The sequence below is a fragment of the Macaca nemestrina genome, unplaced genomic scaffold (genome assembly GCF_043159975.1).
Source record: "Macaca nemestrina isolate mMacNem1 unplaced genomic scaffold, mMacNem.hap1 Scaffold_55, whole genome shotgun sequence".
Lineage (NCBI taxonomy): Eukaryota > Metazoa > Chordata > Mammalia > Primates > Cercopithecidae > Macaca > Macaca nemestrina.
The window spans coordinates 149,875-169,628 of record NW_027257722.1 but is presented as its reverse complement, the minus strand read 5'-3'; the positions used below and the strand labels follow the sequence as shown (position 1 = coordinate 169,628).

Sequence of the window (19,754 nt, the reverse complement as noted above, 5' to 3'; positions counted from 1 at the left end):
CTGAACCTTCCAGGCCGTGTCTCATGGCCCTCATCTCACATATGGGAACCCGGACGCTGCACCATAAACGCAGCCCCAAGCCCTCGTTCCTTCTTCAACACCACACACCAGCACAGTGAACACTTAGGATCTGGGCATTCACATAAAATACTGCTTAACTAAAACTTCTGATTTAGAACATGTTTAATTCCTACTCACAGAGCTCAAAGTGTTCTGTCCTAGGAGGCGGTAGCTGTAACTAAGCATGAGAGAAGAAGGGATCAGAGTGGTGCCAAGTATTAAATATTCCTCTAAATCTATTCACCAGGTTGCCATGCTATTGTCACCTGCTTCATTTTCTGTCCTTAAAAGACAAAATAGTTACTTTTCAAAATAGACAACCTGTTTTACTGATGCTTAGCTATAAAGTAGCGAGCTACGTATCCAAAAGGGAGATATGGGAAAACAGAAAATGTTCACAAGCGATCGGGGTTGGGGGGCAGTTGCAGCAGCACCTGGCTCTGTTGCGCTGTGAGCCAGCCACGTGGGCTGGACAGCTCACTTAGCCACTGAAATTACATCATCTAAGATTTTGTTTCAGTTACTTGGATAAATTCTCCCTCTTGCTATGAAGAGTAAGGTTTGAGGGGTTTTTTTGTGTTTTTTTTTTTTTTTGACTTGGAGTCTCGCTATGTCACCCAGGCCGGAGTGCAGTATTACAATCATGGCTCATCGCGGCCTTGACCTTCTGCCTCAAGCAATCCTCCCGCCTCAGCCTTCCAAGCAGCTGGGACCCAAAGGCGAGTTTGATTTCTTTGCTAACGAATTCCTAATTCACCTCGCAGTGGGCCCTGTCAAGGCCATATGCCCGGACATCCACCTTGCCGACCGTCCATGTGGTCTCTAAGGTGGATGCCCTCCGGTTGCCTGGGCTCTGCACGCGATACTGAGTCTCCAAGTCTGCCGCTGTATAAGGGACTGACAGCCCCAAGCGTCTCGACGCGCCACCTTGAGCCGGGCTTTATTCCACAGGGCGACTCTGCTTCCCGTGATGAGATGCAGCACGTGAGCACAGATCAAAGGGTATCAGCAACTAACCCATTCCCCTGGTACTAAGCAGAGGACCAAGAGTTTAGTTCCTTACTTATTTGCTACGGGCTTGATTCAAAACAGCTTTCTGGAATCCTGGGGACAGACACCTCTAACTGGTGAGAATTCTGGCTTTAGTAACGGAAGGATCACCTAAAGCCCATTTTGTAACTGCTGTTCTCATCAGAATTTGAGGCCAAAGGGAAAAATAAAAGGGGGGCTAAGATCGTGACACCCCAGTTTGCACAAGGCCAACCAGCCTGCTTGAGGGGGTAAAAGGAATAGGATTTTTAAACTGCTGAGTTTTAAAAACGTGGCTGTAGGCTGGGCGCACTGGCTCACGTCTATAAGCCCAGCACTTTGGGAGGCCGAGGTGGGAGGATTGCTTGAGGCCAGGAGTTCAAGACTGGCTTGAGTAACACAGCAATACCCTATCTCTTTAAAAAGAAAAAAAAAAGTTATTAAAATAGTAATAAAAAGGTTAATACAATAAATTACTATGTCAACATGGCACCCCCTGCTGTCAGACGAGGTGCAATCTCTGTGGCTGTGAGGTCCGGAGAGAAATGTAACCGGCATCATAGGGAAGGTGGACCCCAAAGCCCCACAACATTACTCCTGTACAGTGTGTTAACCAGCATGAAGTCTCCTCCACAATCAGAAGCCTGGTTTAGAGGAACGCTGCCCACTGGACCTGGGTGGACTCCAGATGCCGGTCGACCAGACAGCCCCACCCTGGGACCCTGCCGGCAGCCCCGACTGGACAGAATGGCCTCATGAGTGTCCTTTCCTGCCACAGGCTGCAGACCCTGAGCCAGTCCTGGCTGTGACTGATGCTGCGCATAAACGTCTGCGCCCAACAGCTCACCTTTGTACATGACACGCCCAGTCCACCTCATTTCAAATGTTACACTTGCCCCAAGGCGAACATGGATGTTACAGGTTAACTCACTGCATGTGTGCTAGACTTTCCCTGTAAGTGTTCAGACATTGTACGAACCGGATGAACAAACCCCACTTTCCCTGTAAACGTTCAGACATTCCTTGAGCCCGATGAACACACACAGCCAACAAACCCCGGAACGTGTAATGCCGCGGCCTCCTCCCCTCCTGAGGGGCGTGTGCTTACAGCTCCCCCAAGACCACATTTCCCAAAGCACAGAGTGTTACTCTGAAAATAAAACCTCCTTTTTCCTTCCTCTGTACATCTCGTGGTCGTGTTAACAACTATTGCTACAAATGCAGAGAAACGGGGTATTATCCGTGCTGGTCACCGAATTCCTAGCACCAAAGCTTCAAGGCCCCCCAGTCTGAAGGAAGCTTCTATCACCCTAAAGCCAACTCTGGAGACGAAGGCCAAGCTGGGGAAAGGCTGTGTCTCTGCAAATCCACGCCACGGGGCCCTCTGCAGTTGTGTGTAAGGAACTCTTGGTCTGTCCTGGGGTTTGGGGAAATCAGGATGCAAGCAGATACCGTATGCTCTTCCACGGGACCGTGAAGTCTGCGGAACCTCAGAGGAACACGGAGACAAACGGTGGCACGATTCTCACAGGCCGAGCCTCGATGGGCGCCCGTGTCAAGAACACAGACACGCCGGGAGGGGCAGCCGATGCAGGCAACGCCTGCAACTCCAGCAAGCAACAGCGTCTGAGTGTGGGGGTCTCTGGCCAGGCTCCACCACAACTGCCATATTCTGTGACAAAATTTTAAAAATAGGTTTTAACTAGTTATAACTCTAACTTGTTTTACACATAAACAGAACACAGGGTACCAACAGGCTCCAAAATACTTTGCCTAGAACCAAGTCTAGAATGCAGATGGATGCTGCTCCGAGTGTGAGGAGTCCCCTTGTAGTGCCATAAATCCTAGATCTAGGTGACTAAGCGCTCTTCCTAAACCAGACGGCACCATGAGGCTCTGAGGGCACCCTCTGTCCCCAGGCCAGTCCATCAGGCCCTGCAGAAGCTTCTAGAGTAAGAGCCTGTGGATTTGTATTGGACGGATGTAAACCAGGCAAAGTCACAGGGGCTCGTCCTGGAAGCCTATCCATTTACCCACTCATGCCGTGGAGAGCCCTGCCCCCAACTCCACACCCGCAATCACGCTCAACCACAAGAACTGGCTTCTAGGCCCTCAAGCTACTCCCTCTCGACCCCGGACAGACGCTTCTCAAACCATGAGACCCAGAGTAGTCTTAACAGGTGGTCCCAGCAGAACTGGCCACTGCATTAATTGATATTTTGTGTGTGGGGGGGTGGTTGTTCTTCTGTCACTCAGGCACAGTGCACCATAAGTACAGTGGTGCTATCATGGTTCACTGCAGCCTCAACCTGCCAGGCTTGGGTCATCCTCCAGCCTTAGCTTCCCGAGTAGCTGGGACCACAGGTGTACATCACCTGTCCTATTTAATTTTTTGTAGAGTCAGGGTCTTGCTATGTTGCCCAGGCTGGTCTTGAATTCCTGGGCTCAAAAGTGAACTGCCCAACTCAGCCTCCCAAGGTGCTGGGATGACAGGTGTGAGCCACTATGCCCAGCCTAGAATTGGTTTTTCTTAAACCTGAGTTTGACACATGAACCCCACTTACATAGATATCAGCACACTCTCACAGCTCGAGAGTTTTCCTGAATCTCGATTCTGTCCGTTCAAGGTCAATATCTAAGAAAGGGTCAGAACTGACCCTCCCTCCGTGAAGCCTAAGGGCAAATGCAGCAGCATCTCAGTGTATGAGGAGACAAAGTAAGAAGGGTGGAAAATACACACTGAAATTCTAGTGCTAGAATCATAATCACCAACACTTTAAGAGGGAATCTGCTTTCCAAAATATGTAGCTGCTGGATTAACTTCAAAGTCACCAGATTCCACAGGCAGTAGCTCACAGGGGCACAGCTTTCTAAGGCCGCACAGCCCGGGACAGCGTAACAGCCTCAGGGCAAAGCAAACTAAACAAAGGCTTGGTTCTCTCAAGGACGAAGGTGCTCAAGTGTTTCCAAATATTCTTCTTCTTCTAAGTAAGTTAGATGCCTCCTACAACACTGTTTAGAGTGCCAGTGTGTTCAGAAACATGAAGTTGAAAATACATCTCAGGACCCCAAAATCACTACGCTAAAGGGACATCAAGGTGAGGAAGAGCTTAGAGCAAACCTGCCTCCCATGCTCTTCCTAACAGAGACAGCTACTGGGGGTGGAGGGAAAAGCCACGTACCTCCCTCACAACCGATCCACAAGGAAATTCCTCATGGACAGAGGACAGAACTCAAAGTCACCATCTGCACACGGAGATAAATGCGGATCTGACTGCTTCCTCTGGAAAGATGCACCAGAAATGCATTTGTCTGATCTACCTGTGACCTGGAAACCCCTCCCCGCTTCGAGCCGTCCATCCTTCCTAGACTGAACCAACGTACGTCTCACATGTATTGATGTCTCACGTCTCCCTAAAATGTGTAAGACCAAGTTGTGCCCCAAACACCTTGGACACATGTCCAGGACCTCCTGAAGCTGCCGCAGTGTGTCCTCAACCCCTCCTAAGGCTGTGTCTATAACCTTGGGAAAATGAACTCTCTATGGATCGAGGACTGTCGCAGAGATCCTTCTGGTTTACAGGAAGCATTCTCTCCTGCGAGTATATCAATGAAATCATGTGGAATTACAAAATGCCACTTTAGTAAAAGCCAAAGGAATTAGGGTTCTATGTGCTTCAAAAAAAAAAAAAAGTAACGTTCTATTTGTCAATGGACCATGAAGCCCACACCCCCTTTTGCAGTGAAGATGTCAAATGGGACGAGAGGCCCCTCCTGCGAATGCTACCCTCTGACCCCACTTCCCAGAGTCCAGTTTCCTGCTGCTCAGGGAACAGCAACCCCAGCTTCACGGGGCTCAGGCCTCCAAACCCAACTCCCACCCATGCTGGAGAATCACCCCAGGGACTAGCTAAGTGGCAGGTGCAACTCTCACCTCACCCCCTTAAAGGGGAAAAGGCACCTTCCCGCTCCTCTTCCTGCTGGTGGGAACAGGGGCAGGAGCTGGAGGGTCAGGAGTCGGGCGGCAGAACCGAAGCAGCCTGGGTCCCTGCTAGTCAGAGTTGGCAAATGCCAACCATCCCCGACATTCACTTTGCAAATAAATCCTTCTCTTTTGTCAGGTCCCTGGTTATAAGTTTGCACCCATAACTTAAAAAGAAAAAAAAAAAAACTCAGATAAAAAATCGGTGTTTGGCTGACAATATTTCAATTATCTTGGGGCCTTGGGTCAAATGATGGCAAAACAGGAAACTGAACGCTGTTATTCAGGAAACTACCTTCCAGCGCCGTCTACCCTCCCAGGCTGTCACCTTATGGTTGTTTGTCTGCTAGATGATTAACAAAACTGTTCTGAAAACCTAGGTGTACAGAACAGACAAGAAGTCAGCTCGGGTTGAGGGGAAGCAGGATAAGACCCCCTTCCCCGCAGGATGGTGGAAGAGGAGGAACCTTCAGCACCTGGGTTTTCAGGATGCTGGATCTCTGAGAGCATCTCTCACAGCTCAAGTACAGCCAGACCCTCCTCTGACACAGCCTGTTCAGGCGAAGGTGGGCACCTGCCCTAGAGACCCACAGCCCTGTGCGGGGCTCAGCTGGAGCTGAACTTGCCTCCCTTGGTAAGAGTCAGGGCCAGGGGTGGGGAGAGGAGAGAAGCAGCAGGCCTGAGGGCCACTGTGGAAACTCCATGCCACGCTAACTCTCGTCTGATGTGCTCCGGCCAAAGCCACGCTTCTCGGAGGGAGTTTCCCTTCACACATCCGGAAATCATCAACATCTAGTCTCCCCACAGAACAGATCCTTCCCCAGGAGGCAGACGCTTGGCTGTAACACGGGGTAATGAGGGGCGCGCCTTCGTGCCCACTCTGTAGTGTTTCCTGTTACCTATTTTACCTTAAGCTACAAATGATTCCCGTTTACACGGGACACAGTGACACAGACAGCAAAACACATGAGATTCAGTGTGATCCCACACCCGTCACTGCTGACCTCAAGTGCTTTGTTCGTTTTGCTTCTAGAGTTTGTATTCTCTCCCCGGGTTCCAGGCCTGTGGATTCAACCAACCATAGATCAACATATTTTTTAATGTGTTTGTACTAAGCATTCAGACTTTATTATTCATTAAACAACTACTCGCATGGTATGTCCATGGTATAGCTGTTACGAGCAACCCTGACATGACTGTCTGCAGGAGGATGTGCATATGTCATATGCAAACACGATGCCATTTTATTGCAGGGACCTCAACGCCCAAAGACCTTGGATTCCATAGGCAGTCCTGCAGCCCACCCCCATGGGCACTGTGGAATGGCTATAATAGAAAATATGGAGGTTTTAAACAGTTATGTACTAAATCTAATCTTTTGTTAAGAAATTAATGTGTATCACTTGTATTATTTGGAAGTCCTTCCTGGCCCAGAGACTTGACATGTTCTTATCTTTTTGTCCACGGATCTAGCCATTCCAGTAAGCTTGTTGAACACAAATCAATTTTACAACTAAATTCTTACAAGAATCACACTCAATCTGTAAGCTGCTTTGGTTTTTAAAGTGAAATAACCAATAGTTTTGCCAACCTGCTATATCATAGAATAACAGGATAAAGCAGCCCCATGGCATGCAAAAACATGGGGTTTCAAAGCTAACCAGTATAAAACACGTTACAAATCCCTAAATATGAAAACGTTTTACACCAAAACAGATATTCCAGAAAAAAACAGGATGTTCAAAAAAGCCCTTTGCAGAAAAGCACTTTCCCCTTCATTTTTCACACGGTTTCCTGAAGCTTGTGTTTGGTGATGACCATGAACCAGAAGTAGCGTCCGCTGCAACTACTGTTACAGCAACACAGAATATTAAGGCAAAAAAAAAAAAAAAAAAAGGCCGCGCGCGGTGGCTCAAGCCTGTAATCCCAGCACTTTGGGGGGCCACGACGGGCGGATCACGAGGTCAGGAGATCGAGACCATCCTGGCTAACACGGTGAAACCCCATCTCTACTAAAAAAATAAAAAAAAAAAAAAAAAAAAACCTAACCGGGCGAGGTGGCGGGCGCCTGTAGTCCCAGCTACTCGGGAGGCTGAGGCAGGAGAATGGCGTAAACCCAGGAGGCGGAGCTTGCAGTGAGCTGAGATCCGGCCACTGCACCCCAGCCTGGGCGACAGAGCGAGACTCCCTCTCAAAAAAAAAAAAAAAAAAAAAGGACACAGCATATTTCCTACTGATGAGAACAGGTAGAGTGTTATAAAATGAGTGTGTCCTAAAGTCAACAATGTTCAAATTCTAGGTCTCCCACAGACACTAGACGGTAACCGCCAAAGCTTATGTACCTGGCAACGTTCAAGGAGACCAAGTTCAGAGCTGTCACAATGCAGCACCATCCTCACGCGATTATCTCAGGCAGGTTTGAGGGCAAGTGCCCCCGTCACAGTGGGAAAGCTGCCCAGCCCAGCACTTCCTGAGATCACAGACCTTCGCCTTCCCACGTCTTCAATAGTTCCTTTACACCGGGAACCACACAACAAAACCTAAAACACTTCCTCAAATCTCAAGACAGTCTTTAGAGCTCTTTTCCTTGCCCCTTCTCTTACTGAAAAAGCTTATTTTGTAAGCAACCTGTAGTGCTTACCAGAGCTGGGGCGGGAGGAGAGCTAGTGTTTGGTAGACCGAGTTTCAAGCGTGGGGAGACCAGAAAGTTCTGGAGATGGATGGCGGTGATCGCAGCACGACAGTGTGAACACACTTAATGCCACAAAACCATACAGTTAAAAATAGAGTGCTGTGTAACTTTACCACAATCAAAAAACTGAGAAAAGTCATCTATAATTACTGTCTCCAATATCTTCCATCCTGTAAGTTACATTTGCTTTCGGAAATCCTCAGAGCAATCATGAAAAACTAATACCCTGTCGTCTCTGAAACGCAAAGTCGTTCAAGGGCTTTGGTTATAGGAAAGTAGCTGGAAAGCAAAGCATCCGTTAGGCACAGCAGCCGTGATAGGACAAACACACGGTAGGAAGGTGGTGGTCATGCTACACACAGATGGGAAGGGTGTGGGGAGCCACAACACCCGATGCTTGGGAGGCACCTGGGCAGGAGCTGAGAATGTACCAAACACATTCGATCATGCAACATTCACGGACCCCGAGTCCAGCCACCACCGCTGACATCCACTGTGGCTGGGGTGTCCTCCCAGCCTGTGATGGCTCGCTCCTTCGGTTAACTGCCTTGAATCTACTGGTTCCTCTCCTCATGGGCCTCTTTCCTGTCGTCTTCCTGTCATTTTTCTGTCAGCAAACACATTTCCTGTCATTTTCCTGAACTGACATGACATTTCCTGTCATTTTCCTGAACTGACATGACATTTCCTGTCATTTTCCTGAACTGACATGACATTTCCTGTCATTTTCCTGTCAGCAAGCACATGCGTCCAGCCTGACCTTGCTGATGTGCTCCAGCGGCCCTGGACTCGAGCCGCACTGTTCCATCAGTGTGGCATTCGCGAGTTACCTCCTGGGAAATGCCAGGTGATGGTAACATCAACCAGGAGGCACAGCTGAGAAGCAGAACGCATGGTGCGGTGCCCAGAACGTCACGTCCTTGAACAGACGCTCCGTATCTTCTCCTCTCCTGCCAGAGCTTCACTGTAGGAAGGCGGCCATTCTTCCAGTGCTGCTACTTCCAACACCGGGGAAAGCAAGCTTCAGAAATGAACGGTGTCAAAGAGGGAGGACCCACCAGCAGGGCTACCGGCAGCCAGACAACCGCAGCCCCAGCATTCCCCAGCCACCATGACTGACAGCCCAGGCTCCAGAAATGCACGGCTTCAACCTTAGGAGTAAAAACCCTCCCAATCCAACTATTATTTTCAACAATGGGATTGAGGAATGAGGTGTTCTAACCCTGCCTCTCTCGACAGCACAGATCATCAGATCCCAGTTCTTATAGGATTGGGGAGTGGGGTGGGGTGGGGTGGTTCCTAACCCTGCCCGCCTTCATAGAAAAGAACTTGGATATGATGACCTGTGCTAGATTAGCACTTTGCTTCTGCCATATGCAGTCATCCTCAGCACCAGGAAAAGTCAGAATCGTTGAGTGATGACACCAATACCAACACACGCCGTTCTGCGGCTCTGGTAACTGGCTGCACAGATACAACCCGATAGTGGTGAGGTCTAAAGACATCACCAGTCTTCCCAAGGATTGTGTTCCTGAATATTTTGCGTTTGGAATAACGGTCTTCTTTGCCAGGGCTGAGCCATGCTTCCCTCTCGCCTGTCCTCTGCCTTCACCAGCTTCGTGTGCGCTTCTGGACAAGTGTTTGTGCAGGTGCTATCACTTATTTCCACAGCGAGAATATACACAGACACCACACAGAAATGGGCAACCCCGTTAGGAGCTGTGCAGGGAGATCTAACTCATCCCATGTGCCAAATTCCTGTTGCCATGGAAATTAAACTAACTAAACTAACGTTGCTATGATCTCATCTCTTACTGTACCACTAAAGATCATCCGGGTAAGAGGAATGTGCCTCTGCATAGCATTCAGCTCACATTTACATGTCGGTTTTTCCTGAATATGGTTATGTGAGATAGAAATCAGTAAGATGGGGTGTAACATACAGTATAGGATCGTTGTGTCTCCTAGCCTCAAACACTTCAAGATCCTCAGAAAATGAAGTTTAACGCTGGGGACGTGAGTTACATAGTAACTTGTTTTGGATACTATCATATCAACACCAAATAACTTCTTGAATTCCTTTTTAAATTGAAAAGCAATTTACAAAGCACAAAAGCCCCAATATTAAAGAATACAATTCAGTCTTTTTAGCGTATTCTAAAAGCTGCACATCAACCACTAGTATGTAATTCCGGGACTTTTTCACCACAGGCCAAAGAAACCTTGAACCCATTAAGAGTCAGCACCTGGCTCCTTCCTTCTACCAGCGCCTGGCAATCACCAGCCAACTTCCTTTTCTCTGGATTTGCACATTCTGGACACCTGTTGTGAGGAGAATCGTACAGTGCATGACCTTTGGTGTGACCTTCGGTGCTGACATCTTTCACGTCTAAGGTGAGTGGAATCTCAGTGAGTGACCGGTTGACAGACACCTGGACTGTTTCTACTACTATGAATAATGCTGCTGTGAAGATTCAGGCATGACATACTTTTTGGAAAAATGTTTTCAGTTTTCTTGAGCATATGGCTAGGAGTGAAATTGCTGGGTCGTACGGTGATTTCATGCTTTTCTGAGGAACTGTCGGACTTTTCCAAATCAACTGCACCATTTTACTTCCCCTCCCACTAGCAATATATCAAGATTTCAGTTTTCCCCAATTCACCAACATGTCACTGTCCAATACTGGGGTTTTACCCACCCATCACGGTGGTTGTGAAGTGTTATTTCACGGTGGTTTTGATTTCCATTTCTAAGATGACGAATTCTGCTAAACATCTCATGTGCTTTTTAAGGCATTTATATGTCTTTCTTTGGAGAGTGTCTATTCAAATCCTTTGTCCATTTTTAAATTGGATTTTTATTAAGAGTTTTTGAATATATTCTTGATATCAGGTCCTTATCGTGATAATGTATCCTGTTCTGTGGGTTGTCATTTTACTTTAATAGTATCCTCTGAATTGAACGTTTTTAATTTTGATACCGTCTTTTTCCCTTCAGTTGCTTGTTATAGCTTTAGACGTCTCAGCCAAGGAAACATTGCCTAATCCAACCTAACAGTTTCTCCAGGATTCTCCCCTAAAGGTGTTATGAGCTGAACTGTCCCCCTCCCCCAAGATTCCATGTTAAAGTCACAACCCCGGAAACCCAAAATGTCACTGTATTTACATACAGGGCCTTTAACTTGGCAATTTAGGTCCCATAAGATCTTAAAAGTAGGGCCTGATCCAGTATGACTGGTGTTCTTTTAAGAGAATTTAGACACAGTCCTCAGTGCTGCATACACGTAAGAGAAACCTGTGAGGACACAGAGAAGAAGCTGTCTACACAGCATGGGGTGAGGCCCCAGAGAATCCAACCCTGCCCGCACCTTGATCCCAGGCTTCCAGTCTCCAGAAAAAAGGAAATAAGATGCTATTGTCTAAGTCGCACGGTCTGTGGTGTCCGTTATGGTACCCAGCAGACTGACAGAATGGGTCTCAGTCAGCTCCTTACATTGGAACCATGTTGAGCTTTGCGTGTAGGGTGAGGAAGGGTCCAGTCCATCCTTTTCTATGTGGATACCCCAGTTGTCCCAGCACCATTGAGTTGTGAAAGGAAAAAAGTAAAGCAACCCTTGCTGTCCTCTCTCCATCAACAGATTAGAAGATACACTGAAGAATCATGGACAATTTTGTCGGTTTAAGCCAGTGGTTTTCAAACTTTTGGGTCTCAGGAACCCTTTGCACTTTATTAAAGAGCACAAAAAAGCTTTCTCATCAGGCCGGGAGTGGTGGCTGCTCATGCCTGTAATCCCAGCACTTTGGGAGGCAGAGACAGGTGGATCACTTGAGGTCAGGAGTTCGAGACCGGCCTGGCCAACATGGTGAAACACCGTCTCTACTAAAATACAAAAATTAGCCTGGCATGGTGCTGAACACCTGTAGTACCAGCTACTAGGGAGGCTGAGGCAGGAGAATCGCTTGAACTCAGGAGGCAGAGGTTGAAGTGAGCTGAGGTCACACCACCGCACTCCGGCCTGCGTGGCAGAGCAAGACTCCGTCTCAAAAAAAAAAAAAAAAAAAAAAAAAAAAGAACATAATTTAGTTTCTTTTACAAGGATAAAGTCATTACATCTTAACACAGTCTTAAAGAAGAAACCATTTTCCAAAATAAGCAGCAGCGTGGCAACAGTTTGTGCTACTGTGAAAACACCTAACATCTCTGCACCTCAGACAGCAGGATTCTCATGCCTGCATCTGCGTTCAGTGGGCTGCAGAGCCATGGCTGAAGTTTATGAAGAAAGTCCGACCCCATACTGATATACAATTAGGAAGCAGTATTTTCATTGTGTTTTCAGATCATTTTAGGTATTCTCTGCTGCCAAATGTAACAAGTGGCACTTCCGTACAGGCTGTCTGCAACACAGAGTCTGTGCTCTGGTCGACGGGCCTTTCTGCCCCAATTCCTTCTAAGTCGACTGGTCCGTCTTGCACTTGAATGGCTTTTACCAGCACACGATTTTGTAATCACACATTGGTTAGAAAATACTGGTTCAGAGTTATGAGCGGCTTCCACATTTCATTATATGTCCAAAAAACAAAACAAAACAAAACAAAACAAAAAAAACAAAAAAAAAAACCCCACATCAGTATCACCATTGATCACATGAGAAAGTGGTGGACACAAGATTTTTATGTTTTAATATTCACTGGAAAGCTCAAATGTCTATCATTGGGAAAAATGTAAGGTACTTTCCTTGAGATGAAAGTCATTTTGTTCATTTTTCAGGCCACACCTGCAAATACCTCCATCTGAAGTGGCATCTTTTGTAAGTCATTCTTTATATAAAGGCGGCCGTTAGTGGAAGAAGTGGTTCTGCAGGTTCATAGTTCAGAGGCACCAGTGCTCTCCCAAGAGATAACCATAAAATCCACAGAAGACGCACCTGTGCACACTTCCTGTTTCTCACTCAGAACATTCCAGAAGGAACCCTGAATCCCAATGCCACAGCGGGACTGAAGTTTGCTCTCACCCACACAATAAACCCAGGGAGCTCCCCCAGCCCCCACCCCGAGGCCACAGCCTTGGTCCTCTATCTGGTCTAGGGGGGCTCCTGCAGCTCCAGCCTAACAGGGAACAGAAGGCACCCACATGTCAGAAAGCCCTCCCAAGGCCCAGCGAGCACTTCTGCTTATGTGCCAGCCAAGTGCGTTTGACAATTCTACAGCCAGCTGTACGGCAGGTAGCGAGGTACCCAGCAAATACTCAGGGCTCACGTTACTAAGGAAGGTGCACAGCGAGGTACCCAGCAAGTACTCAAGGCTCACGTTATGGAGGAGGAAACCAGGCAGATAGTGAGGTACCCAGCAGGGTTCACGTTACTCAGGAGGAAAGGAGGATAGAGACAAGGGGGCTGGAACAGTCTGTCATAAGCTTTAGCATTTACAAGGCTCGCTGAAGATTATCTGATTTGATCGTCACAACAGCTCACAAGATAGGCAGAGGCAAGACTATTTTCACTTCATAAAAAGAGATCCCGAGAACTGATGATGACCACGTGCTCTTCCCACAGGCTCCCAGAAATCCTCCTCAAATCATCTCTCAGTTGTATACATGTGATAATATCTCAGTCACGTCCCCTCTCTGCAGGGGGATTTAACTGCCGCCCTGCCGTTCCTTCGCACCCCTGCCCTCTCCTGCATTTCAGCCATGCCCACCATCCATGGGGAGTCTGCACCACCCCACCCCCGCTGCTGCTGATGGCTTGGGTCACGCTTACCTTTCATTTCCACCTACAGGGACCTGTTCTTCCTTCAAATGCAGCTCAAACTCACTCATTGTGTGAAGCCTTTCCAGCCATCTCAACCGTCATGTGTAAAATCAGTGTGTGGAATGCTTCATTTAGGAGGTGCTTATGTTGGCTGTGATCAGGACCAAATTCTGAGCAAACCAGGTGGTCCCCTCTCCCCATCTCTGCTCCAGTGCACTTAAAACAAGGATTCCTGGAAGCATCTTTTTAGTCCAATTCATGCATGAGTCTGCCCCACACACTGCAGAAAAGCCCTGGTGGTCGGTGGTCAGGGCTCAGGGCCCCCCAGGTAGGTAAGGAGAGCTTAGTGCCCTCTCTGGAGTTGTCGCTCAGAGACCCACGGCTGGAAGGGAAGAAAGTTGCATCCTGTGAAACATCTAGGCCCCGAGACCCACTCAGGAGTGGAAAACGGGGAAGGAGCCTTGAACAGACCCTCGGGAGGGCAGACAGTGGGAGCCACGGAGGTCACCAGGAAGGAGGGAGGCAGGCAGTGAGGCCACAGGTGATGTGGCCGGGAGGGAGGTGTTGTGACCAGAGGTGAGGTGGTGGGCGGATGACACAGCGTGGTTTGGGGAGGAGATGTGGCCAGGGGCAATGTGGCCAGGGAAGAAGACACAGCTGGAAGGAAGTGACAAGAGGGGTCTCCAGGCCCCAGACTGTGCCTGATTTATAGATGACATTTTACTTAAGATGTTATATCTAACTTTAAAGAAAAGTAGCAATTTCGACCATTGTGTACATTTAAAGCACGGTACAAATTGAGCACATTTCCCAAACCAAAGAACCGGGCATTGAAGAAAAAATTCATTTAAGATCAGAAATAAAGAGATCCTACAGCTCTTCCAGTCCAATCCCCACCCTAACGTGAATGGGGGGAAAAGGAAGTAGATTCTAGTCAGTCAGCATTAAAGGCAAAACCGATCCACTTTACTTTCTAGACAGAAAACAAGAAGCTCATCAAGGAATCCCTACAAACAGTAGCTTTAGTAGTTCCCGAAATGCAAAATTCACCTACAAAGTCAATCATCTGCTAAGTGTGTATAGAGTAATTTTTTTCATTATTGCCTTCCTCATCTGCAGGGGCTTTTTTAGACCTTGTTTCCCCTTAATTGCCTCCAACACCCAGGAAATTTAAACCCCACAAGTAAACTGTGTCTCGATTCATGCCCAGCGTCCTTTGGAGCAGACAGTCCGTTGCTCTAAGACGTTCTTGTCACCTAAGCACCGAGTACAGCCTGAGAACGCACAACACGCACTCACACAAACTCAGACAGTCAACAGGTGAGATACGGCACGTGAGGAGGAAGACAAGATAAATGAGCTTCACCGTCACCCCAGATCCGACAAGAAATGACACACGCAGCCTGCTCTGGTGCAGGTGACTCCTGGAAAACAGCCAAGGACAGCATTTGGAGAAGCAGCACCGCAGGCCAGGAGGGTCTGGGGGCTTAAGAAGGGAGGGGCGCCCCGACCAGGTACTGGGGGATTCAGAAGGGAGGGGCTCCCCGACCAGGTGGCTGGGGGATTCAGAAGGGAGGGGTGCCCCGACCAGGTGCTGGGGCTTCAGAGGGGATTGGTGCCCCGATCACTTCCTGGGGGCTTGAGGCAAGGGGTACCCTGACCACGTGCTGGGACTTCAGACGAGAAGGCACCCCGACCGGGTCCTGGGGGCAGCAGGACAAGCCCAGGGTTCCGTCGTCACTTTTCACTCCCTACTCCCGAATCTCGCCCTGAAGTTGCAGCCAGTCCAGGTATTTATTTACCCATAAAATTAAGTATCTGTGAGTAACACAAGTCACTAATCCACACAGATCTGAGTCTACAGATACCTCCCAGAGACGCCACCATCCCTTCTGGTAGAAGAACAGCCCAGGGGCCCACGCTGCTAGGAAGGGAGACTGTCTCCAGCCTGACGCTGCAGAGTCCTCAACACAAAGTCTACCTTCTGGAACCATGCCGTCTCCTACAGAGGCAACTAGGGGCATGTAGGGTTTTTTAAAATCTTTTTTTTTTCTTAAGACAGAGTCTCCCTCTGTCACCCAGGCTGGAGTGCAGTGGCTCGATCTCGGCTTGCTGCAACCTCTGCCTCTCGAGTTCAAGTGATTCTTCTGCCTCGGCCTCCCGAGTAGCTGGAATTACAGGCGCCTGTCACCGCGCCTGACTATTTTATTTATATTTTTAAGTACAGATGGGATTTCACCTTGTTGGCCAGGCTGGTCTTGAACACCTGACCTCACATGATCCACCCGCCTCGACCTCCCAAACTGCTGGGAATACACGCATGAGCCACGGTGCCCGGGCCATATAGCTATTTAAATTTGACTAAAATTAAATAAAATTAGAAGTTCTCATTTACACTTCAAGCATTCAGTTACCCCCAGGCGGCCACTGACCAGAGGCTGGTAGAGATGTCACACTCCACACTGCAGAAGGATCTAGGGACGAAATGGCTCTAAGATCATCTCAGAATCTTTATGTTGAAGCTACTGAAGTTTTACTCTGATTATTATAGACATCAGCATTCTCCCACTTAAAAATGTCAGTGCTATTGCAATGATCAGATCTGTGACTTCCCATCAGCTCTTCTCTTCCTGGACAGAGAACTGTAGAGCATCTGCACTCTGCCTCCACACTAAGGGGTAGTAGAAGGCTCCGTGTAAAATCAGGGGGAGAAAAAAAAATGAATCCCTAGTCCGCCTCTCCCCCTATGATTTTGTGAAACACCTCTTAATATGCAGAATAACTGCCAGAGTTGCAATAAAGAAGCCGAGACGGGCGGATCATGAGGTCAGGAGATCGAGACCATCCTGGCTAACACGGTGAAACCCTGTCTCTACTAAAAAATACAAAAAAAAAACTAGCCGGGCGAAGTGGCGGGTGCCTGTAGTCCCAGCTACTTGGGAGGCTGAGGCAGGAGAATGGCGTGTACCCGGGAGGCGGAGCTTGCAGTGAGCTGAGATCCGGCCACTGCACTCCAGCCTGGGCGACAGAGCATGACTCCGTCTCAAAAAAAAAAAAGACAAAAAAAAAAAAACAAAAAAAAAAAAAAAAGAAGCATCCGTTGACCAGGAAGCAGCAGGGAAGCAAGAGAAGGGAGATGCAAAGACCCTCCGTTCCCTCTGGGACCCCAGGCCCAGCCAGGACTGAGAAGGGCCGCACAGCCCAGCAGACCTGCACACCTGATGCGAACCATACACACGGCTTCCCTGGGCCTCGGTCCCCTGCTCTGCCCTCACTGGCCACTGTGGCTCTGGGTAGAGGCAGCTCCCTGAGCCCCAACACCCACAGCCAGTCCCCTCCTTGCAGGTCTCAGCTGTGCTCTCACTGCCTCCCTGACGCTTCTCATCATCCGCGTACCGTGTCCACTCTACCCCACAGCCCTTGCTACCGCCCACCCCACCACGGAGCCTAGCACACAGCAGGTGCCCAAGACGCCCCAGTGGGCGGGCATGCCAGGGTAGGGCTTGGAGTTCCAAGGGCCTCGTCCTGCATAACACCACAAACGCCACGGAGGCTGTGGAAGGGGTCCAGGTTTCAGGCCTGTACTCAGCTTCTCCTGGCCCCCGAGGCCAAGAACCTAGCAAGGGAGCGCAGCCGGAAGCAGGGTCCCAAACCCCCTTCATGCTCCTCAAGAGGAAGGGGGCTTCGGGGCACAACCCCACGAGCGTCTTCCTCCTGCCAGGCTGCCTGTCACAGCCCCGACACCTTCACAGCAGGGAAACCCACTCCTGTGAGGAGAAAACCACCAAGTACAACAGGAGCCACGTCCCCCGCAGCGTCTGCTGAGCCCAATAGCGACAGCAGCAGCCGGGCCCCCACTCAGCACACACCGACTCCGAACCCGCCACGCACACCACAAGGCCGACCATCTTGAAGCTCAGCTTCCGCTCGTCAGGGCCCTCTTCCAGGAGAGCTCGGCATGTCTATCTTCCCTGGGCTCACAGAAAGGAGTGGGACCCAACCCCGAGTGTGCACAAAGTTAAGCTCCCACTAGCTGTGCAGACAACCTCCCTAGCCCTGGACTGAGAAGGGGCCAAGCGCAAACAGCCATATTTTGCCCGCACAGGTACGGAATTCAGTCAGCTCTCTCAATGAAGTCGTGACAGGTCAACTCCAGGCTCCTCAGTGCTCTGGGGTTCACCTCGGGCCACTGCACCTTTGAAACGTGGCTGTGGACTCCTCTAGGGTGCTCACTTTCACGGCCCATTTCATTCAGACACTGCAGGCCCCTACCGTGGTGTCACTACCCAGGACACCCCTGCTGGCATCCTCTGAGATGCTGCTGCAGCTGCTGTGATCTGAGAACAGCCATGCACAGGCATCAAAGGGAGGAATTCTCAAGTCTCCTCCAGGGGCAGTGACTACAGCTTTGAAAGACGTTGCACTGAATCCTGGGTGAGCCTGGCTTGGTCCGCAATCTAATCCGGGTTGCTGGGGAGACACACTCTGTTGTAATTGACAGAGGCTGTGGGTTGCAGCTCTACCAAGACTGATAATTGCAACTAGTCTGAGATTTACTATCCATACTTTCTATTTGATGTTTCAAAGGAAAGCATCGTGAAGTTCCAGTAGCAAGGAATTTTCTACAATCTATCACATTAAGATACAGCAGAAATGTAGCTAAAATGTTCATAGGGTCTATGCAGAGGAAGAGATGGGTCTATTTCAGGAAAAGTGCTTGCTGGCTTTTTAGAAACATAGTGAAATCCCTGACAAGTAAAAGGTTGTTTATACTTTTTCTTTGGAACAGAGGGAAAGTTCTTTCTTATTATTTGAATACATTAACTATATTTAAGTGTTCTGGTAGACTGAGTATTAAATATTCAAAAGGAAGTAATTCTGTTTGGTCTATTTCATTCTTTAAATGTAGCTTTCAAAAACTGACAAATACCTGGCCGGGTGCAGTGGCTCACGCCTGTAATCCCAGCACTTTGGGAGGCCGAGGCTGGTGGATCACGAGGTCAGGAGATTGAGACCATCCTGGCTAACACGGTGAAGCCCTGACTCTACTAAAAACGCAAAAAATTAGCCTGGTGTGTTGGCGGACACCTGTGGCCCCAGCTACTCGAGAGACTGAGGCAGGAGAATGGCGTGAACCTGGGAGGTGGAGCTTGCACTGAGCCGAGATCACACCACTGCACTCCAGCCTGGGCGACAGAGCAAGACTCCATCTCAAAAAAGAAAAAATAAATAAAAAGTGGAAAACACCCCATATCTGCCCTGGCTCCGGCCATCTCCATGGAGTGGACAGAGCTTGAGAAAAGCTCACTGTGGAGGCGTAGAAGGCCAGGCCGGGCCGGGCCGGGCCGGGCCTTTGCTCAGCAGATGAGCAAGAGGGTCAGCCACCCTAGTGAAGAAGCCCATGTTTGCTATGTTACTGATGATACCCACATAAATTTCTATTTGCCTCCCACACAGACCTGGGATCTATGTTTGAGCAAGCGACTCATACCAACAGTCCCTCCATGCCATCATTTCCCTGACCTCCCCCAGAAAAGCCAGGCCAGGCAGCGTCCCCACACGGGCACTGGGGCCCAGGAAGATCCTGGTCCTGCCCCTCTTCTCTCTCGTCCCTGCAGCACCCTGGCTTGCTGTGGAAGCCCAGCAGTGCTGGCTGAACCCACGTTCACCTGGGGCATTCAGAAGAAGCCTCTGTGCAGAAATCAACTGGGAAGGAGGGCTGTGTGTGCTGGTGCTGGCAGGTCACTCCAATGGATTTGCAGAACTCAGTTTTCAACACAGGTGCGCCACCAAGTCCCTCAAGCCCTTTGTGAGCCTAGAGCCACAGAGCCATTTGCGGCATTCTCACAATCTCTAACAACCCTGCACAGAGGCCCTGTTTTTCCAAAGGACCATAAAATTTTCCGTGTAGACAAAGTTTGACATAATGAAATAAAGTGAAGTCACCACTTCTATTTTCTATTAATCCATTCATTCAAACAAGTATCTCTTGAGTATGTGCATCGAATACTGTGGAATTAGGATTTAGTCCATGCCTTCAAGAAATATACATCACAGAAGAAAAGGTATAGCTTGTAACAGTGCTGAACAGGCAAGAAATAAACATCATAGAAGGAAAGGTAGAGCTTGTAAGTAACGTCATAGAAGGAAAGGTGTAGCTTATAACTAACAGTGGTGAACAGGACAGAATTTCACAGGCTCATCAGGAGCCACCGAGGAGGAAGCCATGATTCACATCCAC

At 48.9% G+C, this 19,754-nt stretch overlaps 1 protein-coding gene across 8 annotated transcripts in view; it reads left to right on the top strand.

The window, feature by feature from the left end:
• The window catches only part of LOC139361509 (disco-interacting protein 2 homolog C-like), a 258,761-nt gene extending 239,242 nt beyond the window's left edge, over window positions 1-19,519 (top strand). For 2 of the 8 annotated variants that reach the window (XM_071090103.1, XM_071090104.1), the window contains exon 5: window positions 9,975-11,821. In XM_071090103.1, the coding sequence (XP_070946204.1) occupies window positions 9,975-10,156 (182 nt within the window). In that variant the 3' untranslated portion in view covers window positions 10,157-11,821. Of the gene's footprint in view, window positions 1-8,500; window positions 8,668-9,974; window positions 11,822-12,531; window positions 13,986-18,422 lie in introns of those variants that run through there. The other 6 variants (XM_071090102.1, XM_071090101.1, XM_071090100.1 and 3 more) reach the window with 5 other exon arrangements.
• The last annotated feature ends 235 nt before the right edge of the window (window positions 19,520-19,754 follow it).